Source organism: Salvelinus fontinalis, chromosome 40 (assembly GCF_029448725.1).
Source record: "Salvelinus fontinalis isolate EN_2023a chromosome 40, ASM2944872v1, whole genome shotgun sequence".
NCBI classification, from domain to species: Eukaryota; Metazoa; Chordata; class Actinopteri; order Salmoniformes; family Salmonidae; genus Salvelinus; species Salvelinus fontinalis.
In genome coordinates this window covers 7,840,931-7,865,535 of record NC_074704.1, presented here as the reverse complement: position 1 = coordinate 7,865,535, position 24,605 = coordinate 7,840,931, and the positions used below count along the sequence as shown (strand labels likewise).

The 24,605-nt window shown below is 43.0% G+C and overlaps 1 protein-coding gene across 1 annotated transcript; it reads left to right on the top strand.

Moving 5' to 3' along the window:
• Positions 1–316: 316 nt before the first annotated feature.
• LOC129839246 (pancreatic secretory granule membrane major glycoprotein GP2-like) lies at positions 317–23,723 on the top strand. Its single transcript, XM_055906553.1, has 11 exons — positions 317–377; positions 3,087–3,740; positions 4,044–4,595; positions 4,953–5,158; positions 5,362–5,513; positions 6,237–6,482; positions 6,703–6,862; positions 7,962–8,037; positions 23,154–23,275; positions 23,348–23,585; positions 23,719–23,723. The coding sequence occupies exons 1-11, from the start codon at positions 317–319 to the stop codon at positions 23,721–23,723; spliced, it is 2,472 nt and encodes an 823-aa protein (XP_055762528.1).
• Positions 23,724–24,605: the final 882 nt, after the last annotated feature.

Genomic DNA, 24,605 nt, shown 5'->3' with positions numbered 1-24,605 from the left:
ATATCTGAACTGACTAAGTTTGAAATGTTACATTACCCTCCAGAGGATGTGTGTGTCCACGCTTAATATCTATAGTTGTATTAGATGTTTTGTAACGTGGTTTATTGCAGTCTTGTGACAGAAAGAAAAATATTTTTTATCACAATAGGATGACCTGTATAGATACAGTCAAATTAAATCAATTCAAACTTGAATGTAAAAGTGACTGACTATCCAGTATATGTACATTGTGGATAAATATAATATAATAAGTGTATTTTCCTTCAGGTTGTGTTCCTCGTTTCTGCCCCTGTAGAAGTAACTAGTGTTGATGAGGATGATCCTGGTAGCTCTGCTGGTGCCTCTACTGGTTCTGTCCAGCGCTGGACATACCTCAGGTACACACAAATATACTATATATTTAATACATCAACAGCTGGACATACCTCAGGTACACACAAATATACTATATATTTAATACATCAACAGCTGGACATACCTCAGGTACACACAATTATACTATATATTTAATACATCAACAGCTGGACATACCTCAGGTACACACAATTATACTATATATTTAATACATCAACAGCTGGACATACCTCAGGTACACACAATTATACTATATATTTAATACATCAACAGCTGGACATACCTCAGGTACACACAATTATACTATATATTTAATACATCAACAGCTGGACATACCTCAGGTACACACAATTATACTATATATTTAATACATCAACAGCTGGACATACCTCAGGTACACACAATTATACTATATATTTAATACATCAACAGCTGGACATACCTCAGGTACACACAATTATACTATATATTTAATACATCAACAGCTGGACATACCTCAGGTACACACAATTATACTATATATTTAATACATCAAAATATTTACAGTACCAGTCAAAAGTTTGGACACACCTACTCATTCAAGTTTTTTTTTTAATGTTTACTATTTTCTACATTGTAGGATAATAGTGAAGACATCAAAACTATGAAATAACACATATGGAATCATGTAGTAACCAAAACAAGTGTTAAACAAATCAAAATATATTAAATATTTTTGAATCTTCAAAGTTCAAAGCCTCCCTTGCCTTGATGACAGCTTTGCACACTCTTGGCATTCTCTCAACCAGCTTCATGAGGTAGTCACTTGGAATGCATTTCAATTAAAACTTCTTATGGCTTAGATCCCGCTATCGGGATCGATATGACAACAGCCAGTGAAATTGCAGTGCGCCAAATTCAAACAACAGAAATCTCATAATTAAAATTCCTCAAACATACAAGTATTTTACACCATTTTAAAGAAAAACTTGTTGTTAATCCCACCACTGTGTCCGATTTCAAAAAGGCTTTAAGACGAAAGCACACCAAATGGTTATGTTAGGTCAGTACCTAGTCAAAGAAAAACACAGCCATTTTTCCAGCCAAAGAGAGGAGTCACAAAAAGCAGAATAGAGATAAAATTCATCACTAACCTTTGATGATCTTCATCAGATGACACTCATAGGACTTCATGTTACACAATACATGTATGTTTTGTTCGATAAAGTTCATATTTATATCCAAAAATCTCAGTTTACATTGGCGCGTTACGTTCAGTAATGTTTTGCTTCCAAAACATCCGGTGATTTTGCAGAGAGCCACATCAATTTACAGAAATACTCATCATAAATGTTGATGAAAATACAAGTGTTATGCATGGAACTTTAGATAAACTTCTCAGACGAAAAGTCAAAAAATGCCATTACAGTTCGTAGAAACATGTCAAACGAAGTATAGAATCAATCTTTAGGATGTTTTTAACATAAATCTTCATTAATGTTTCAACCGGATAATTCCTTTGTCTTCAGAAATGCAATGGAACGCAGGTCGCTCTCACGGAAGCATGCGTGATCAGCTCATGCAAGACCCCTGATTAAAAGAGCTCTCATTCCCCCCTCCTTCATAGTAGAAGCCTGAAACAAGGTTCTAAAGACTGTTGACATCTAGTGGAAGCCTTCGGAAGTGCAATATGACCCCATAGACACTGTATATTCGATAGGCAATGAGTTGAAAAACTACAAACCTCAGATTTCCCACTTCCTGGTTGGATGCCTGCCATATGAGTTCTGTTATACTCACAGACATCATTCAAACAGTTTTAGAAACTTCAGAGTGTTTGCTATCCAAATCTATCCAAATATTACTCTGGGCACCTTATTCATCCAAGCTACTCAATACTGCCCCCCAGCCATAAGAAGTTTTAACAGGTGTACCTTGTTAAAAAGTTAATTTGTGGAATTTCTTTCCTTCTCAATGCGTTTGAGCCAATCAGTTGTGTTGTGACAAGGTAGGGGTGGTATACAGAAGATAGACCCTTGAATGAGTAGTGTCCAAAATATATATTACATAATGAATACTATATATGACAGACAATATATAATTTGTAAAATAGATTTTCTCATTGAGTGTCTGCCATATTAAGAGATCAAGTATATTTGGTTAGACAGTATAGGGATATATGTATCATGTATTAAGTATTGTATTTACTAAGTATTTAATAGAGTTTCTATAAACTGGGTGGTTCGAGCCCTGAAGGCTGATTGGCTGACAGCCGTGGTTTATCAGACCGTATACCAGGGGTATGACAAAACATTTATTTTTACTCCTCTAATTATAAACTGGGTGGTTCGAGCCCTGAAGGCTGATTGGCTGACAGCCGTGGTTTATCAGACCGTATACCAGGGGTATGACAAAACATTTATTTTTACTCCTCTAATTACATTGGTAACCAGTTAAAAATAGTAATAAGACAACTCGGGTTTGTGATATAGGGCCAATTTACCAGGGCTAAGGGCTGTGTCCAGCTCCACGATGCATCGTGCCTAAGAACAGCCCCTTGCCGTGGTATATTGGCCACATACCACACCCCTTCATGCCTTATTGCTTAAACAACCCCCCACACAATTGACTTCTGTATTTTCTCTGCTCTTTAGTCTCATAACCTAGAAATGGAGGCATCAAAACAATGCAGGTGTATCATGATAACTCAACCTCAAAAGACGAAGAACCCATATATTCCCATATTCCCACAGGTACGATTGTCACCAGCTGCGAGGCGTGTCACGAACAAGCCGTCTGCCGCACCTCGCCCATGGCAGGTGACATCACATGCACCTGTAAGAAGGGCTTCTCCGGCGATGGCCTCATCTGCTTACCTGGCCACACCGCCGCCTCCGACCACCACCACGCCTCTCGCCGTGTCCGCCGCTCCTATCCCATCTCCAACACCAACCTTGCCCATGTCCGGTTCAGCTGCGGCTTTTATGAGTGCGCCGACGGGGAGGACTGCATCACGGTCGACGGCATCCAGCAGTGCGCCAACCCCTGCAAGATCTACACGGTCCTGAACGACCCGTGGCGTTCCACCAGCAACAACGTGGGCAACAAGCACTGCGACCGCAACGTCCACTGGGACGGCTATTACCGCATGTACATCGGCAACCAGAGCGTGTCCATGCCGGACAAGTGCGTGGATTCGTTCAAGTGCGGCACCCAGGCTACCTTGTGGCTGGCGTTTCCTCCCCCCCAGCAGGTGGATGAAATTGTCCAGAGTGCAGTCTGCGCCAGCTTCAATGAGGACTGCTGCTGGGTGCAGTCTCAGCCCATCCACGTCAAGGCATGCCCTGGGAACTACTTTGTGTACAAGTTGGTCATGCCTCCCGGGTGCTACTTCGCCTATTGTGCATGTAAGGTTTCGCCCCCTGCTTTGCCAAGTTCTGAGTGGGACTTGCTGTTGTTGTTCTGCCTTTTAATTTAAGTTATTGTATTTACTTCTTTAACTGTTTACTGCTTAGTCATTCACCAGCTGGTTATATACACCATGATGTTCTTCTTATGGCCCTAGATATCAACAGTACTCAGCATATTCATCCATTCATTCATATAGGTGTATTGTATGATCCTGGTAATACCGGCATACTAGTTCTTTCAAAACATGAGCGATGAATGTTCCCTCAGAACTGTGTCTCCTGTTTAACTCCTTGTTCCAGATGTGTCAGCTCCCACCACAACACCAAAACCAGTCACAACAACAACAACCACCACAACAACAACAACCACAACAACAAAAGCACCTGTAAAGGTCACCACGACAACGAAAGCACCTGTAAAGATCACCACGACAACACAAACACCTGTAAAGGTCACCAAAACAACAACTGCACCTGTAAAAGACAACCCAACAACACAAATACCTGTTACGATACCCACGACAACACAAACACCTGATAAGATCACCACAACACCGCAAACACCTGTTAAGATTACCACGATAATGCAGACACCGGTTAAGGTCACCACGACAACACAAACACCTATTAAGATCACCACGACAACACAAACATCCGTAAATATCACCACTACGACAAAATCACCAGTAGATCTTGTCACCTCGACAAGAACACCAGTAGACAACAATCGCACCACAATAACAACACAGTCACAGGTTGCCACGACTACGCCAAAAGCAATGTGTGGTACCTGCAGAGCGGGGGAGACCTGTGTGAGCAATGATGGGGTCACTTGGCGGTGTGAGAGGCCAGGTGAGTTCTCAGAAAACACCTGTTTGAGGGACCTATGTACACTCTTAGAAAAAAGGTGCTATCTAGAACCTAAAAGGGTTCTTCGGCTGCCCCCATAGGAGAACCCTTTGAATAACCCTTTTTTGGTTCCAGGTAGAAGCCTATTGGGTTCCAAGATGAACCCCTTCTCTAGAGGGTTCGACCTGGAACCAAAAAGGGTTCTCCTATGGAAACAGCCGAAGAACCATTTTGAAATCATTGTTTCTAGGAGTGCATATGAGAATTTGTAATTCCTTCTTTTCATTTGGGGTTCTTGAATAACACTCTTCCGTTGTCTTTCTCTTCTCATCCCTCTGTCGCTCTCTTTCTCTCTTACAGAGCAGCCTGTTTTGCTGCACCCAGCGGTAGTGTGTGGGCGGAGCCTGGTACAGGTGGGTCTCAACAGGACTAACCTGGAGGCCGCTGGTCTGGATGCCACCACCGCTAACCTGGCCGACCCCCGGTGTAACGCTCACGAAGAGCGTGGCGGCATGGTATGGTACCAGGTGGAGCGCACGGAGGGCACCTGCGGAAACACTCTGGAGGTGAGAACAGACCCCGACCCGTTCACCCCGTTCCTCACCGAAACCTTCAACAGAGAACACTTCCTGTGAGACATGTTGCCATCAACAGAAAATGATGAACAGATGAACTGAAATACAATAGTCCAAGAATTATATTATTCTGAGGACTGGTGGGAGGTCCTCTCCTGGCTTCTAATCTTCTTCCCTTTTCCCCCTTTCACCAGACAAACGGAACTGACGCCATCTTTTCCAACAGTTTATTCATCTACCACATTCACGCCGTGTCCTTCAGCCGACCCGTGAGCGTGCCCTTCTCCTGTGCCTACCCTCTGGAATCAGAGACCAGCCTGGATGTGGCCATCAAACCCTACCTGTCGTAAGTGGAGACGTTACAGTAAACAATGTCAAACATTGACAATGTAACACAACAGGGGCGCAACTTTTACACATTGGAATGTGATACAACACGAGGCAACGGTGTACTTTAGGACCATGCAGACGCCTCCGAGCAGTCGGGTAGGCTGTTTGGAGAGTTTATACGACTGGATTTAAACATGATAATAATTATGTCCCCCCCACTTCTAAAACCAAACCCTGTAACACAATGTAACATAATGTAACACAATGTAACACAATGCAGACAAACACATGTCGGACTGTCAGTATGCTGTTAATGTATAGACAGTTATTACTTTAAACCTGTGGTTCTTGATGATCCTTTAGATAACCAGATAAGAGTTTTGCATCTCCTCTGTCCACTCATCACAGTACTGGTTGTTCTGGTTGTACTGGTTTTTCCAACAAAATACTCAGCTGAAGCTGGCTGTGTAATAGTGTTAAAACTATAATAATAATCATTTCTTATCTTATCTAAAGTGACTTTGGGTGTCTTGAAACGTGCTTCAAAAATAAAGTGTATTTATTGTTATTATTATAATAATTTTTTTAATTCGAATTATTGTTATTATAAATAATAATATAAACGATTCATTCTACTGAGCCTGTAAAGTGCATTTCTCACCCAAGTCACTTTGTTTGTCCTTCACCATCTCTGACTGCATCTCGTATTAACCAAATCTCCTATTTGCCCATTTGACAGGCTGAAGGATGTCCAAGTCGGTAAGGGCTCCAAAGTGGGCTCCAACATGACTCTGTACCACAGCGACAACTTCACAAAGGCTTACCCAGCGGGCGGAGTCACCTTGCCGGTGGGTTCCGTGCTGCACGTGGGTGTGTCCGTAGAGGAGTCCGAGACGGAGCGTTTCGTGGTCGTTCTGGAGGACTGCTATGCCACACAATCCCCCGACCCTAAAGACATCATGCGATACTACATCATTCAGAACAAGTAAGGGTGTCTTGGTTTAAACTCAAGGAACACATGGAGGTTTTCCCAGACACAGATTATGTCTGGTCCAGGACTAACAACACTTTACATGGAGCTTCTCCATTGAGATGCTTTTTACTCCAGGACCAGGCTTATTCTGTGTCTGGGAAACTGAACACTAATGTTTGTGTATTTTTAGTTGCGTTATCTAACCTAAACCCTGACCCTCCCTGTTTCTTAGATGTCCGACTGAATTCCGTCAGGTGAGGGTGGAGGAGAGCGGCTCGTCTCTCAGGGCCCACTTCTCTGCTCTGCTGTTCCTGTACCAGGGGGACTACCGGGATGTCTTCCTGCACTGCAGACTCAGCCTGTGTGACCAGAGGAGCTCCTCCTGCACTCCAGTGAGTCCTGCATCTTTCCCGCTGACTCATCCACTCTGTTTGTGGTCTCTCTCTGGTCTCACTAATTTTGTGTGTGGTGGTTTCTGACTCTCCTGAGTCTCTCTGTCTCAGTATCAGGTCTCTCTGACTCCTTCCCGTCTCTCTGTCTCAGTGTCTGGTCTCTCTGACTCCTCGTCTCTCTGTCTCAGTGTCTGGTCTCTCTGACTCCTTCCCGTCTCTGTGTCTCAGTGTCTGGTCTCTCTGTCTCAGTGTCTGGTCTCTCTGACTCCTTCTCGTCTCTCTGTCTCAGTGTCAGGTCTCTCTGACTCCTTCTCGTCTCAGTGTCTGGTCTCTCTGACTTCTTCTCATCTCTCTGTCTCAGTGTCTGGTCTCTCTGACTCCTTCTCGTCTCTCTGTCTCAGTGTCTGGTCTCTCTGACTCCTTCTCGTCTCTCTGTCTCAGTGTCTGGTCTCTCTGTCTCAGTGTCTGGTCTCTCTGACTCCTTCTCATCTCTCTGTCTCAGTGTCTGGTCTCTCTGACTCCTCGTCTCTCTGTCTCAGTGTCTGGTCTCTCTGACTCCTCGTCTCTCTGTCTCAGTGTCTGGTCTCTCTGACTACTTCTCCTCTCTCTGTCTCAGTGTCTGGTCTCTCTGACTCCTCGTCTCTCTGTCTCAGTGTCTGGTTTCTCTGACTCCTTCTCGTCTATCTTTTTCAGTGTCTGGTCTCTCTGGCTCTCCTGAGTCTCTCTGTCTCAGTGTCTGGTCTCTCTGACTCCTTCTCCTCTCTCTGTCTCAGTGTCTGGTCTCTCTGACTCCTTCTCATCTCAGTGTCTGGTCTTTCTGACTCCTTGTCTCTCTGTCTCAGTGTCTGGTCTCTCTGACTCCTCATCTCTCTGTCTCAGTGTCTGGTATCTCTGACTCCTTCTCGTCTCAGTGTCTGGTCTCTCTGACTCCTTCTCGTCTCTCTGTCTCAGTGTCTGGTCTCTCTGACTCCTTCCCGTCTCTCTGTCTCAGTGTCTGGTATCTCTGACTCCTCATCTCAGTGTCTGGTCTCTCTGACTCTCTCTCGTCTCTCTGTCTCAGTGTCTGGTCTCTCTGACTCCTTCCCGTCTCTCTCCTCAGGTGTGCAACAAAAGGAAATACCGCTCTGTCACCCCCTCTGTCCCCCTCGAACCCCTCACCATCGGACCAATCACCTGTGAGTACGACCTCATACGTTATCAATCAAAACCAATGAATTTAATAGATGTCAATCAAACAAATTATGTTGATGTCAATGATGGACACTCAGGTAACTAAGTAACTAAGTAACTAAATAACTAACAGTGTATTTGTTTTTGACTTTCAGGGTCCCAAAATTAAGATTGAACTTCATGAATCCCTGTCATGCTTCCTGTATCCTAAATAAACAATGAACTCAGTTATTTAAATGATTCATGTGAAGTTCATAAACCTATCTCACCTATACATCATTTATGTCGTAAACCAAGCCATTTCATATTTAACATCTTACATACATCCAGTTATAAATGAGGATATTTTTTGGATATTTTTATATTTTTCTTATGACTAGAATAATTGGGAAAACATTTATTTATTGAATCAACACAAATTAATTGTTGAACCTTTAACGAAGGCGTGAGGCCAGAAAGTGTATGAGCTGGCCACTAATGTTTAAAACGTGAAAATAAATGGACATCTAGTTGGGATTATATCAACACAAACATCTCCCTTTTCTAGTTCACACTGCAGCTATAATATTATTTCATCCTATTGCTCTAAAATGCTTTGTTTGTGCAGTAATTTAATAGTGTTATTAAATATGATAAATGTATGTATCAATGTATTCATGTACTGTGCATGTAGTGTACTATTGCTCTAAAATGCTTTGCATGTGCAGTAATTTAATATTGTTAATAAAATATAAATGATAAATATATGTATAAATGTATTAATGTATGAATAATGTACAGGGCATGTAGTGTACTATTGCTATAGCTTAGTTCTGTCTCTGGGATCAGTCAAGACAATGATGAACCAGTAGGTGTCAGTATTACCACAGAAACACTGGTAGAAGTCTGTATCATCACGACACAACGACAGCACACTTACAAATACTTTTTTATTAATTCAATAATTAACTGGCAATTCCACCCATTTTCGACCTCCTTTTTATTATTTCCAGCACAATACCATTGTCTACATATGTGAAAACTGCAAATTTCTACGTTTTGTAGAAAATAATATATAAAGTTCTACCTGATGACATCAAAAGTTAAAAAATAAATAAATATTGATTTTCAAATACTGACATTATGAAAATGACCCTCCTCTGGCTAGAAAAATCACAGTTTTTTTTTTTTTACTTTAGATCCTGACGTTTTTTAAGGACCTTTCTTCTTCTTCTCTTTTTAACCACCGATCATAGAAACATGCCATTTTCACATACAGCAATAATGACTGTTTAAAATAAATCATTCAAATACTGAGCTATATTTAATCCTAAAAAAAAAGCGTTTATTTTTATTTTTATACTAATACAATTGCTCAAAGAAAGAGATTTTGTTTAACAAGTAAAATTATTTACACCACTAAAGATTCTTATAAATAATGTAGTCAAAAGTTTAGTATTTTTCCCATACTCCCAATACATTTTTAACTCCCCTGTTATTGTAATGGTGAGAGGTTAGCATGTCTTGGGGGTAGGATATATAATGCTAACCTCCCCTGTCATTGGTCATGGTGAGAGGTTAGCATGTCTTGGGGGTAGGATATATAATGCTAACCTCCCCTGTCATTGGTCATGGTGAGAGGTTAGCATGTCTTGGGGGTATGATCTTTGACCCTCTGTAACTTTCTCACTCATCATTATTCTTCGATTCACATAGGAGTATCCGTAACAATGGTAGCATCCACATTAAATGTAGAGATGTTCAGAAACATATTATATTCTTATTTACAATAAAGGTGTCTCCAAAATGACAACACAATATTTACCATTACCATCTATTGGGCACATAATAATCTGAAACACAACCAAAACGAACTGCAAATGCATCCAACAAGTTTGTAGTATCACAACATTGGTGTAGTCATTGCGTACTAGTGTCACGATCGTGTGGCGGATTAACGGACCAAAATGCAGCAGTTGGAAAATATGCCATCTTCTTTTATTTTAACACGAAGATGAACACGACACAAAAACACTTTAACGAAACAACAAAATAACAAAACGACCGTGAAGCTACAAACGTTGTGCACAAACATACAGGCTACTAACGTTCTTACATAGACAACACTAGACATATACACTCAACACAAAACCATCTACTACACCCCATAACCCCTTTACCAAATAAACACCCAAAACCAACAAAACATAAACATTACCCATGTCACACCCTGACCTAACTAAAATAATAAAGAAAACAAAGAATAATAAGGCCAGGGCGTGACATAACCCCCCCCTTGAGGCGCGAACTCCGGGCGCACCATACACAGTCTAGGGGAGGGTCTGGGTGGGCTCCCCTCCACGGTGGCGGCTCCGGCTCTGGTCGTAGTCCCCACGTCACCACAGTACCTAACCACCTCCTAGGCTTCCTCCAAACGACCCCCCTCCACATTAACCCCATTGCATTAAGGGGGAGTTCCGGACTAAGGGACAGCTCCGGACTAAGGACCAGTACCAGGGTAAGGGGCAGTACCAGGGTCAGGGGCAGTACCAGGATAAGGGGCAGTACCAGGGTAAGGGGCAGCACCAGGGTAAGGGGCAGCACCAGGGTAAGGGGCAGCACCAGGGTAAGGGGCAGCTCCAGGGTAAGGGGCAGCTCCGGACTGAGGAATGGCAGCTCCGGACTGAGGGACTGCAGCTCCGGACTGAGGGACTGCAGCTCCGGACTGAGGGACGGCCCATGGCTGGCTGACAGATCTGGCTGCTCATGGCTGGCTAACGGATCTGGCTGCTCATGGCTGGCTAACTGATCTGGCTGCTCATGGCTGGCTGACGGATCTGGCTGCTCATGGCTGGCTGACGGATCTGGCTGCTCATGGCTGGCTGACGGATCTGGCTGCTCATGGCTAGCTGACGGATCTGGCTGCTCATGGCTAGCTGACGGATCTGGCTGCTCATGGCTAGCTGACGGATCTGGCTGCTCATGGCTAGCTGACGGATCTGGCTGCTCATGGCTAGCTGACGGATCTGGCTGCTTATGGCTAGCTGACGGATCTGGCTGCTCATGGCTAGCTGACGGATCTGGCTGCTCATGGCTAGCTGACGGATCTGGCTGCTCATGGCTAGCTGACGGATCTGGCTGCTCATGGCTAGCTGACGGATCTGGCTGCTCATGGCTAGCTGACGGATCTGGCTGCTCATGGCTGGCTGACTGATCTGGCTGCTCCTGTCTGGTTGGCGGCTCTGGCAGATCCTGTCTGGTTGGCGGCTCTGGCAGATCCTGTCTGGTTGGCGGCTCTGGCAGATCCTGTCTGACGGACGGCTCTAGCGGCTCCTGTCTGGCTGGCGGCTCTAGCGGCTCCTGTCTGGCGGACGGCTCAGTGGGCTCATGGCAGACGGGCGGCTTTGCAGGCTCATGGCAGACGGGCGGCTTTGCAGGCTCATTGCAGACGGATGGCTCAGATGGCGCTGGGGAGACGGATGGCTCAGATGGCGCTGGGGAGACGGATGGCTCAGATGGCGCTGGGGAGACGAGCAGTTCAGTCAACGCTGTGCAGACGGCAGACTCCTGCCGGCTGAGGCGCACTGTAGGCCTGGTGCGTGGTGCCGGGACCGGTGGCACCGGGCTGGGGACACGCATCTCAGGGCTAGTGCGGGGAGCAGGAACAGGGCATACTGGACCCTGGGAGCGCACATTAGGCCTAGTGCGTGGTGCCGGAACTGGTGGTACCGGGCTGGGGACACGCATCTCAGGGCTAGTGCGGGGAGCAGGAACAGGGCATACTGGACCCTGGGGACGCACATTAGGCCTAGTGCGTGAAGCCGGAACTGGTGGTACCGGACTGGGGACACGCATCTCAGGGCTAATGCGGGGAGCAGCAACAGGACGCACAGGACTCTGGGTACACACAGGAGGCTTGGTGCGTAATTTAGGCACTGGTGGTAAAGGGCTGGAGACACGCACCATAAGGCTAGTGCGTGGAGGAGGCACTGGTTGTACTGGGCTGGGAACCGTCACAGGAGAGTTAGTACATAGGGCTAATATAGGAGGTGCAGGACTAGGGAGGCGTACAGTAGGCCTGGTTCGTGGGACTGTCCTTTCCAGACGGTTAGCACGCACATCAGGACGAGCATGGAGAGCTGACTCAGGTAACCTCACATCCCGCACACGCTCTGTCGGGTGGATCTTGTGCCTCACGCACCAACACAGCAGCTCCCTCATTTCACTCTCTTCCAACCTCCCCAATAAATCCTTAACAGTCTCTGCATCATTCCCATTGCTCCCCTCCAATCTCAGCCCGACTGGCTCAGGTTCCCTCTTAGAGGAAGCACGGGAAGTTGACGCAGTTCTCCCATCTGGACTCGCCACATTCCCCATGAGCCCCTCCCCAAGAAATTTTTGGGTATTACTCACGGGTCTCCAGCCTTGCTTCCGTGCTGCCTCCTCATATTGCCTCCTCTCGGTTTTCGCTGCCTCCAGCTCTTCACGAGGGAGGCGATATTCTCCCGGTTGTGCCCACGGCCCCTCTCCTTCCAATTCGTCCTCCCATCTCCAGAAATCCTGTGTAGGTAGGTCCTGTTGCCGCCTTCCATGCCGCTTGGTCCTATGGTGAGTAATTCTGTCACGATCGTGTGGAGGATTGATGGACCAAAACGCAGCTTTTGGAAAGTAAGCCATCTTCTTTTATTTTTAAAGATGACGAAAAATAAACACGACACGAAACACTTTAACAAAACGAACAAAATAACAAAACGACCGTGAAGCTACAAACGTTGTGCACAAACATACAGGCTACTAACGTTCTTACATAGACAACACTAGACATATACACTCAACACAAAACCATCTACTACACCCCATAACCCCTTTACCAAATAAACACCCAAAACCAACAAAACATAAACATTACCCATGTCACACCCTGACCTAACTAAAATAATAAAGAAAACAAAGAATAATAAGGCCAGGGCGTGACAACTAGGAATATGGGACCAAATACTAAACTTTTGGCTTCTTTATTAATAAGAATTCTTAAAGGGTGCAACTAATTACCTTTTTGAGAGAAAAAGTATTACTATATATATATATGTATCTGATCAATTGTATTAGTATAAAATAGTTTATACCACAGCATTGTTGAATATTAGTTTATGATTAGCTAGAAGGGCAATCTAGAATGGACATTAAAACAAAAAAACAAAAAATAATTAAATAAGATATCGGGACACCTTGTAATCAAACTCCGCTCCACCTTGTCCCGCTGCGTCATCCATTGTTTCCGAGGTAATATACAGAACGTCTGCGTTTATTATTTACATCATTTCCCCCCAAAAAAATAGCATACAATATAGCACAGTATTTGAATTATTTATTTTATACAGTCATAGTTGATCATATTTTATCAAGGGTGTCAGTAATCTCGTTCCACACTGTACATCGATGCTGACATCGTGCTGGAGATAATGAATATGAGGTTGAAAAGTGGAGTAATTGTACTTTTTATATTGTTTCTTCATGTGTTGAATCTCTTCATCTTTTTAAAAGTACTTATATTATATTATTATATATTATATATATTATAATTATATTATATAATTATAGTCTATTTTGTAAATAAGGTATTTCAGTTGTCCTTTTTTTAAACATTTGCAAAAATGTCTAAAAGCTTGTTTTCACTTTGTCATTATGGGGTATTGTGTGTATATTGATGAGGAAAACAATTAATTTAATCTATTTTAGAATAAGGCTGTAACGTATCAAAATGTGGGGAAAGGGAAAGGGTCTGAATACCGACTACACCAGGGGTGTCAAACATACGGCCCGCGGGCCGGAACCGGCCCCCAAGGAGGTTCGATCAGGCCCGCAGGATAATTTGAAAGTGGAAAAAATGCATAAAAGACATGGAATTAATATTTTTAATTCGCTGCAATTCATGGATTATCCGCTAAGGGGCGCACTCTTTCCATCAGAGTAGAAGACAAGCCGCATCACTGAGACAGACTGAAAACAGCAGACGGTATCAATGCGCCATCTGCTGCTTGTTACGACGTTGTTAATACCTTGGTCTCTACCTCTCCGCTACACCCTCATTAGCCAAAATGTCGTTATCCAAACGGAGAAAAGTAGATAAGGAGTGTAGAATTTTCAAAGAAAAATGGACCACGTCCTATTTATTTACAGAGATGCACGGAAAACCTTCGTGCTTGGTGTGTTTGCAACAAGTTTCGGTATTGAAGGAATATAATATTCGACGCCACTACGAGACTCATCACAGCGAAAAATATGACGGCTTGCAAGGACAACTGAGAAGAGATAAGATTAACGAATTGCTGGCGGGTCTGAGGAAACAGCAGTCAACTTTCATCCAGAGCCGAGAAGTCAGTGAAGCAGCGGTAAAAGCCAGCTACCTAATTGCTAGCGAAATAGCATTAGCATCGAAGCCGTATTCCGACAAGTCCAGACTAGACTAACACCCTTTAAAATGCTGCCTTAGATACTGTTTGCATTGAAAGAATACAGCTCTGTGAAGATGAATCCTTACTGTGGTGATTTAAAAAATGTGCACTTTAATGTTAGTCAGCAGCTTCAAAACAAAAGTTGTGTGATGGAATTCTACTGTTCATACAACTCCATAAATTTTCAGTATGTATTGTATGTGTATGTATGTTTCATGTATGAAGTTTACAGATTTACAGGACAGGCGAACACTTTCTTCATTACACATTTAAAATCACTCTCCTTAGTTTGTAAGGTGTACGCAGGGATTACATTTAGATTTTATATGCGTATGTGTAAGTGGTTTAAAAATTCCTTTCTTTAAAAGTCTCATTTAATCTTAAAGTGCATTACTATATTTTTCAGTACCAATTAAAGTTTTGTGCCTTTGTACAATCAGTGGGATCAGTTGCAATGCATATTTGTGAATGATAAAAGTAAATTGCACATTTGTCTAAGGAAATATGAGGTGTTTCATGAAATGTTTTGTAAAAGGATAGTTCATTAAATTTCAATATTTTCCTAATGTTCTTGTGCTTCTTTACACCAAAACAAAGGAAAGACATGATATTTTGGTTATTTATAGCAGAGTATGGTATAATTTTAATGGTCCGGCCCACTTGACATCTCCCTAGGCCGTATGTGGCCCACGATGCGAAATGAGTTTGACACCCCTGGACTACACGGTAAGTATTCAACCACCTAAGACAACACGTGTTAGAATCACCTTTGGCAGCGATTACAGCTGTGAGCCTTTCTGGGTAATTCTCTAAGAGCTTTGCACACTTGGATTGTACAATATTTGCATATTATTATTTTTAAAAGTCGTCCAGCTCTGTCAAGTTGGTTCATTTCTCGACAGCCATTTTCAAGCCAATTTAAGACAAAACTGTAACTAGGCCCCTCAGGAACATTCAACGTGGTCTTGGTAAGTAACTTCGGTGTAGATTTGGCCTTGTGTTTTAGGTTGTTGTCCTGCAGAAAGGTGAATTTGTCACCCAGTGTCTGTTGGAAAGCAGATTGAACCAGGTTTCCTCTAGGATTTTGCCTGTGCTTATAGCTGTATTCCGTTTATTTTTATCCTTAAAAAAAACTCCTTAATTCCTGCCAATGACAAGCGTACAGCCATGCTTGAAAATATGAAGAGTGGTACTCAGAGATGTGTTGGATTTCCCCAAAAGATAAAGCTTTGTATTCAGGACATAAAGTTAATTTCTTTGTTAACATTTTGGGGAATTTTACTTCAGTGCCTCAGGAATGTATATTTGTATTCTATACAGGCTTCCTTCTTTTCACTCTGTCACTTACACTGAGTATACAAAACATTAAGAACACCTGCTCTTTCCAAGACAGACTGACCAGGTAAAATCAAATCAAAGTTTATTTGTCACATGCGCCGAATACAACAGTGAAATGCTTACTTACAGGCTCTAACCAATAGTGCAAAAAAAGGTATTAGGTGAACAATAGCTAAGTAAAGAAATAAAACAACAGTAAAAAGACAGGCTATATACAGTAGCGAGGCTATAAAAGTAGCGGGGCTACATACAGACACCGGTTAGTCAGGCTGATTAAGGTAGTATGTACATGTAGATATGGTTAAAGTGACTATGCATATATGATGACCAGGTGAATCCAAGTGAAAGCTATGATCCCTTATTGATGTCACTTGTTAAATCCACTTCAAATCAGTGTAGGTGAAGGGGAGTAGACAGGTTAATTCCTAAGAGTCTAAGCCATTGGGGGGGGGGGGGGGGGGGGGTTCTACGCTAACATATGGAATGGTTTTAAGATGTTCATACCATAGATCATTTACCTATTTGATTTGGTATATTAGGACCCCTTTAGGTATCCCGAAGAAAAAAAATCTAATGAATGATTTCATAAAATATTGAATTTGGCCTTTACTACTATACCCCATAGAAACGCATTGAATAACACATGAATAAATAGCAAAAAAAGACAGTATAAAAAAATCATAATGAAAACAATTTGGAATTGTCTGTTCTTTATCTAGTAGAAATAAGAATGCTCAGCAAATATGTGGGGAGGGGGGGGGGGGGGTTTAACATGTATTTAACCCCATTTTTTTGGATAGGTACAAAACTACCTCCATACTTCCATTCATTTTTTTTACCGCTGCCGGTTACCTTCAGACGAGTCCCATGACACTTGTGGGGGTCATAGAGCAAAATGGAGATGACCATCGTGTTCGTGAGAGTCTCCCCTTTCAATCGAGTGGTAGGCCAAACGGTTCGGACGCTACAGACGTTTCATGGTCTGCCAAACACCACTCTAGCTCTGCGACACTGGCGGATGTGGTGGATTGAGACGGTGGATTGTTTGGTATACTCAGTATAGATTCGTATTGTGGAGTAGCTATAATGTTGTTGGTCCATTCTCAGTTTTCTCCTATCACAGCCATTCAACTCTGTAACTGTTTAAAGTCACCATTGGCCTCATGGTGAAATCTCTGAGCAGTTTCCTTACTCTCCGGCAACTGAGTTAGGAAGGACGCCTGTATCTTTGTAGTGACTGGGTGTATTGATACAACATCCAAAGTGTAATTAATAACTTCACCAGGCTCAAAGGGATATTCAATGTCTGCTTTTTGTTTTGTTTTACCCATCTACCAATAGGTGCCCATCTTCCTCCCTGGGCTTTATGGTTGAATCTGTGTTGTAAATTCACTGCTTGACTTGGGGGACCTTACAGATACTTGTATGTGTGAGGTACAGAGATGAGGAAGTCATTAAAAAAATCATGTTAAACATTATTTCACACAGTGTGAGTCCATGCAATTTATAATCTGATTTGTTAATAAACTGTTTTAGGATTGCCATAACAAAGTTGTTAATTACTTATTGACTCAAAACAATTCATTTGTACAATTTAACGAAACAACGTTTAATTCCAGTTTGCCATTTTGAGGTATTGCGTGTAGGCCAATGACACAAAATCTAAATTTTATCAATTTTAAATTCAAGTTCCAACCAAACTTGAGTTGCTGTGTGTGTGTGTGCTGTGCTTTGATGATGTCAGTAAATAACTCTGTATGATGATGCTCATTGTCTAATGATTGTCTATTTGCTCTGCAGTAAACAGTTTACGCCAGCAGGGGTTAATGTAGGCTAATAAATAGACTAGCCGTGTCAAATGGACACCATGCGAGTTTCCCGTCACTTCAACAAACAGACGCAACGTTTGACTTCAAACTGTAGACTACTTATTTACTTATTTCTTCATGTCGGCTATACAGGGCCAGCTGCAGTTTGATTGAAAAAAAATTCACATACATTTTTATTATTTCAATTCATAGATATTCACACACATACACACACATACGTTTTATTTTTTTTTATTTTTTATTTTCTATTTAACTAGGCAAGTCAGTTAAGAACAAATTCTTGTTTACAATGACAGCCTACTCCGGCCAAACCTGGACGACCTGGGACAATTGTGCGCCGCCCTGTGAGACTCCCAATCACGGCCGGTTGTGATACAAGCCTGGAATCAAACCAGGGTCTGTAGTGATGCCTCTAGCACTGAGATGCAGTGCCTTAGACCGCTGCGCCGATCGGCATTTAGGGACATTTAAGTGTAAATACATCTCTAACAAGAAGTAAATGACTTGAAGTGTAAAACAAGGTAGAAGAAGGGCTTCTTCCAACAAGTCCTCGCTCCTAGCCCAATAAGGGACTAAAGGAGACTAACGTCACCCCTGTTCTGTTTAAATGGTGAATTGTCTCTGGAGTTAATTATTTTATTTTATTCCGTTGGTATGAAAAATAAGGTTCTTATGCTTCCAAAACCGTACGGTTGATGATAGTGATGATAGTGATGATAGTGATGATAGTGATGTGTATTAACGGACCAAACTCGTTATGACACCTTGATGGAAACCACAAACTGATGAGGCAGATGTATCTTTGTGATGGACACAATTATCTACATCACTGGTGAGAAGTTGTACATTGTAACATCTGAAATTGTTCATCAACAACTCGTTCATCAACAACTAGCAGTTTAGCATTGGCCCATGATACCACATGTCACTGATGGCCCATGATACCACATGTCACTGATGGCCCTTGATACCACATGTCACTGATGGCCCTTGATACCACATGTCACTGATGGCCCTTGATACCACATGTCACTGATGGCCCTTGATACCACATGTCACTGATGGCCCATGATACCACATGTCACTGATGGCCCTTCATACCACATGTCACTGATGGCCCTTCATACCACAAGTCACTGATGGCCCTTGATACAACATGTCACTGATGGCCCTTGATACCACATGTCACTGATGGCCCTTGATACCACATGTCACTGATGGCCCTTCATACCACATGTCACTGATGGCCCTTGATACCACATGTCACTGATGGCCCATGATACCACATGTCACTGATGGCCCATGATACCACATGTCACTGATGGCCCATGATACCACATGTCACTGATGGCCCTTGATACCACATGTCACTGATGGCCCTTGATACCACATGTCACTGATGGCCCATGATACCACATGTCACTGATGGCCCATGATACCACATGTCACTGATGGCCCTTGATACCACATGTCACTGATGGCCCTTCATACCACATGTCACCGATGGCCCTTGATACCACATGTCACTGATGGCCCTTCATACCACATGTCACTGATGGCCCTTCATACCACATGTCACTGATGGCCCTTGATACCTCATGTCACTGATGGCCCTTGATACCACATATCACTGATGGCCCTTGATACCACATGTCACTGATGGCCCTTCATACCACATGTCACTGATGGCCCATGATACCACATGTCACTGATGGCCCATGATACCACATGTCACTGATGGCCCATGATACCACATGTCACTGAGGGCCCTTGATACCACGTCACTGATGGCCCTTGATACCACATGTCACTGATGGCCCTTGATACCACATATCACTGATGGCCCTTGATACCACATGTCACTGATGGCCCTTCATACCACATGTCACTGATGGCCCTTGATAGCACATGTCACTGATGGCCCTTGATACCACATGTCACTGATGGCCCTTCATACCACATGTCACTGATGGCTCTTCATACCACATGTCACTGATGGCCCTTCATACCACATGTCACTGATGGCCCTTGATACCACATGTCACTGATGGCCCTTGATACCACATGTCACTGATGGCCCATGATACCACATGTCACTGATGGCCCTTCATACCACATGTCACTGATGGCCCATGATACCACATGTCACTGATGGCCCATGATACCACATGTCACTGAGGGCCCATGATACCACATGTCACTGAGGGCCCTTGATACCACATGTCACTGATGGCCCTTGATACCACATGTCACTGATGGCCCTTCATACCACATGTCACTGATGGCCCTTGATACCACATGTCACTGATGGCCCTTGATACCTCATGTCAATGATGGCCCTTGATACCACATATCACTGATGGCCCTTGATACCACATGTCACTGATGGCCCTTCATACCACATGTCACTGATGGCCCATGATACCACATGTCACTGATGGCCCATGATACCACATGTCACTGATGGCCCATGATACCACATGTCACTGAGGGCCCTTGATACCACATGTCACTGATGGCCCTTGATACCACATGTCACTGATGGCCCTTGATACCACATATCACTGATGGCCCTTGATACCACATGTCACTGATGGCCCTTCATACCACATGTCACTGATGGCTCTTCATACCACATGTCACTGATGGCCCTTCATACCACATGTCACTGATGGCCCTTGATACCACATGTCACTGATGGCCCTTGATACCACATGTCACTGATGGCCCATGATACCACATGTCACTGATGGCCCTTCATACCACATGTCACTGATGGCCCTTCATACCACATGTCACTGATGGCCCATGATACCACATGTCACTGATGGCCCTTCATACCACATGTCACTGATGGCCCTTCATACCACATGTCACTGATGGCCCTTCATACCACATGTCACTGATGGCCCTTCATACCACATGTCACTGATGGCCCATGATACCACATGTCACTGATGGCCCTTCATACCACATGTCACTGATGGCCCTTCATACCACATGTCACTGATGGCCCTTCATACCACATGTCACTGATGGCCCTTGATACCACATGTCACTGATGGCCCTTGATACCACATGTCACTGATGGCCCTTGATACCACATGTCACTGATGGCCCTTGATACCACATGTCACTGATGGCCCTTGATACCACATGTCACTGATGGCCCTTGATACCACATGTCACTGATGGCCCTTGATACCACATGTCACTGATGGCCCTTCATACCACATGTCACTGATGGCCCTTGATACCACATGTCACTGATGGCCCTTGATACCACATGTCACTGATGGCCCTTGATACCTCATGTCACTGATGGCCCTTGATACCACATGTCACTGATGGCCCTTCATACCACATGTCACTGATGTGGGTAATAATTGTTTTATTGCATTTCTGCTACTTCTGTTAATGACAGAATATCTGCATCATGAAAATAACAAACATGCTGATATTGAGGACGTACGGAGGTAAACACAGTTGGAGCAAAAAGTATTTGTGCCTAAGTGTGAACAACAGGAGAGTCTGTCCTCTTGACTCACCAAGATAAACGTGGTTATTTTATCCAACTGAAGTAGATATTGTAATCACACATCTTCCGCTGAAGGAAACAGTCTGAAACAAACCCTTGTTGTCGCCTTTAAGGCCTAACAGAAGTACTTATAGCTGTGATCCGCGGTAGACTGTTCATTAACATTGTTCCACACTTTGGATGTTCATTAACATTGTTCCACACTTTGGATGTTCATTAACATTGTTCCACACTTTGGATGTTCATTAACATTGTTCCACACTTTGGATGTTCATTAACATTGTTCCACACTTTGGATGTTCATTAACATTGTTCCACACTTTGGATGTTCATTAACATTGTTCCACACTTTGGATGTTCATTAACATTGTTCCACACTTTGGATGTTCATTAACATTGTTCCACACTTTGGATGTTCATTAACATTGTTCCACACTTTGGATGTTCATTAACATTGTTCCACACTTTGGATGTTCATTAACATTGTTCCACACTTTGGATGTTCATTAACATTGTTCCACACTTTGGATGTTCATTAACATTGTTCCACACTTTGGATGTTCATTAACATTGTTCCACACTTTGGATGTTCATTAACATTGTTCCACACTTTGGATGTTCATTAACATTGTTCCACACTTTGGATGTTCATTAACATTGTTCCACACTTTGGATGTTCATTAACATTGTTCCACACTTTGGATGTTCATTAACATTGTTCCACACTTTGGATGTTCATTAACATTGTTCCACACTTTGGATGTTCATTAACATTGTTCCACACTTTGGATGTTCATTAACATTGTTCCACACTTTGGATGTTCATTAACATTGTTCCACACTTTGGATGTTCATTAACATTGTTCCACACTTTGGATGTTCATTAACATTGTTCCACACTTTGGATGTTCATTAACATTGTTCCACACTTTGGATGTTCATTAACATTGTTCCACACTTTGGATGTTCATTAACATTGTTCCACACTTTGGATGTTCATTAACATTGTTCCACACTTTGGATGTTCATTAACATTGTTCCACACTTTGGATGTTCATTAACATTGTTCCACACTTTGGATGTTCATTAACATTGTTCCACACTTTGGATGTTCATTAACATTGTTCCACACTTTGGATGTTCATTAACATTGTTCCACACTTTGGATGTTCATTAACATTGTTCCACACTTTGGATGTTCATTAACATTGTTCCACACTTTGGATGTTCATTAACATTGTTCCACACTTTGGATGTTCATTAACATTGTTCCACACTTTGGATGTTCATTAACATTGTTCCACACTTTGGATGTTCATTAACATTGTTCCACACTTTGGATGTTCATTTAATATCTGGTCTGCTGCTTTGTTATGTACTGCAGGAAGCTGATGCAGCATCTAAGTGGTAAAGGAGGATGGTGATGTTTGTATATTTCATGTGTTCAGCTTTTGTATCGTCCAGTGCTGTGTTTTCTGATTTAGGTGGAGGATAGTCATACATGGTGGCATTGATGGGTACAGCCGTCTCGTTGTGTTTCTCCGTGCTTCCAGCAACAATCGCAGAACTACTGTAATGGATTGCTTCATGAATGCTGTCTCCAGATATGGCGTTCCCTCCAGAGTTAGGACGGACCAGAGAGGAGGAAACAACACTGCTTGTTGAATGTAATACATATTGAAAATATTATTTAGAAAATAGAGCTACATGCATCATTAAAAGGTCTTCTTGACCAACACATTGATTACATTCTATAGTGAGTGATGCATGCAGCTACATTTTTTTTCTGTAAATCATTTTCAGAACGCAATCACCTCATGTTTGACAGCTTTATTGCTTTCTCCATGCTTTTGAAATGTATAAGCCTTTAAAGTGACCTTTTACAGACTACTTTTTCAAATGAGGTTACACCTGCGGCAGCACCTATTCCTGCGCCCCCCTCCCATCTTCTGCACCACTTCTTGTGGCCCACCCTCCACCAGTGCAACTGCCCGTGGCCCCCCCTCCACCTATACCACTTCCTGTGGCCTTCCCTCCACCATTCCGAGGCTTATCGTCCACCTTCACCACAATATGTGGCCTCCCCTCCATGGAGTCCACTCTCGTCTGTTGATGTTGGTGATGATGACGATGAGTAAGTCATCCCTGCAAATAATTCCATGTCTTGTTATTACAGATGAATTGTGGGAAGTATCTGAGCTTTGTTATTCTGAATGTCTCTCTGTCTGAGGGGGACAGGAAGGTGACGCGCCAGAGCACAAAGCAGCAGTATCCCATCACCCAAGACAGGTTTGATAAATGCAACCAGGTGCTGTGTAAGGAGGGCCTCGACAAGCGTCATTACCTGGAGGTGGAGTGTCTACACAACGTTCACATAGGCATGGCCTACAAGGGAATCGAGAGGAAAGGAACCGGTGAAAGCGTAACACTAGGATGCAATGCCAATTCTTGGACTTTGTACGCCTCGAAGTATAAGGGCCATGCACAGCACAAAGACATTCTACACAGGTTACAGCTCCCTAAAATCAAAGCACGTGTGTCCTACAGAGTAGGAGTGTATCTGGATTGGCCAGCCGGCACTTTGTCCTTTTACATGGTCAACCAATTGGGCACAATGACCCATTTGTATACATTCCACACCACATTCACTGAGCCTCTCTATCTTGGGTTTGGACTGAACTCTCCGACCGCAACCGTTCATCTCTTATAGTCACAGCCTACAACACAGTCTTACAGACATGTTTTGCTGTGTCACATGGTGGAGTGGGAGAGGGTTTTAGACAGTGGTGTAAAGTACTTAAGTAAAAAATGAAAGTACTACTTAAGAAGTTTTTGGGGGTATCTGTACTTTACTATTTATAGTTTTGACTTAGACTACTTTTAATTCACTACATTCCTAAAGGAAATATTGTACTTTTTACTCCATACATTTTCCCTGACACCCAAGAGTAGTCATTACACTTTGAATGCTTAGCAGGACAGGAAAATGGTCCAATTCACACACTTATCAAGAGAACATCCCTGGTCATCCATACTGCCTCTGATCTGGTGGACTCACTAAGCGCATGCTTGGTTTGTAAATGATGTCTGAGCCCCTGGCTATGCGTAAGTTTTAAAAACTAGAAAAGGGTGCAGCCTGGTTTGCTTTATAAGGAATTTGAAAAGATTTATACTTCAACTTTTGATACTTAAGTATATTTTAGCAATTACATTTACTTTAGATGCTTAAGTATATTTTAAACCAAATAATTTTTGACTTTTTCTCAAGTAGTATTTTACCGGGTGCCATTCACTTATACTTGAGTCATTTTCTATTAAGTTATCTTTACTTTTACTCAAGTATGACAATTGGGTACTTTTTCAACCACTGGGTTAAGACTGTATTCTCTTGTATCAAACGGAGCAGATCCCTTGGCTTTAATGTCAGGGTAGGG

What these genes read in the sequence shown, in the direction of transcription:
- LOC129839246 (XM_055906553.1), top strand. Translation starts at nt 317, where the DNA reads ATGATCCTGGTAGCTCTGCTGGTGCCTCTACTGGTTCTGTCCAGCGCT. An exon ending in TTGGCGGTGTGAGAGGCCAG is followed by an intron (nt 4,596 to 4,952) that starts GTGAGTTCTCAG and finishes TCTCTCTTACAG; the next exon opens with AGCAGCCTGTTTTGCTGCAC. An exon ending in GCCATCAAACCCTACCTGTC is followed by an intron (nt 5,514 to 6,236) that starts GTAAGTGGAGAC and finishes CCCATTTGACAG; the next exon opens with GCTGAAGGATGTCCAAGTCG.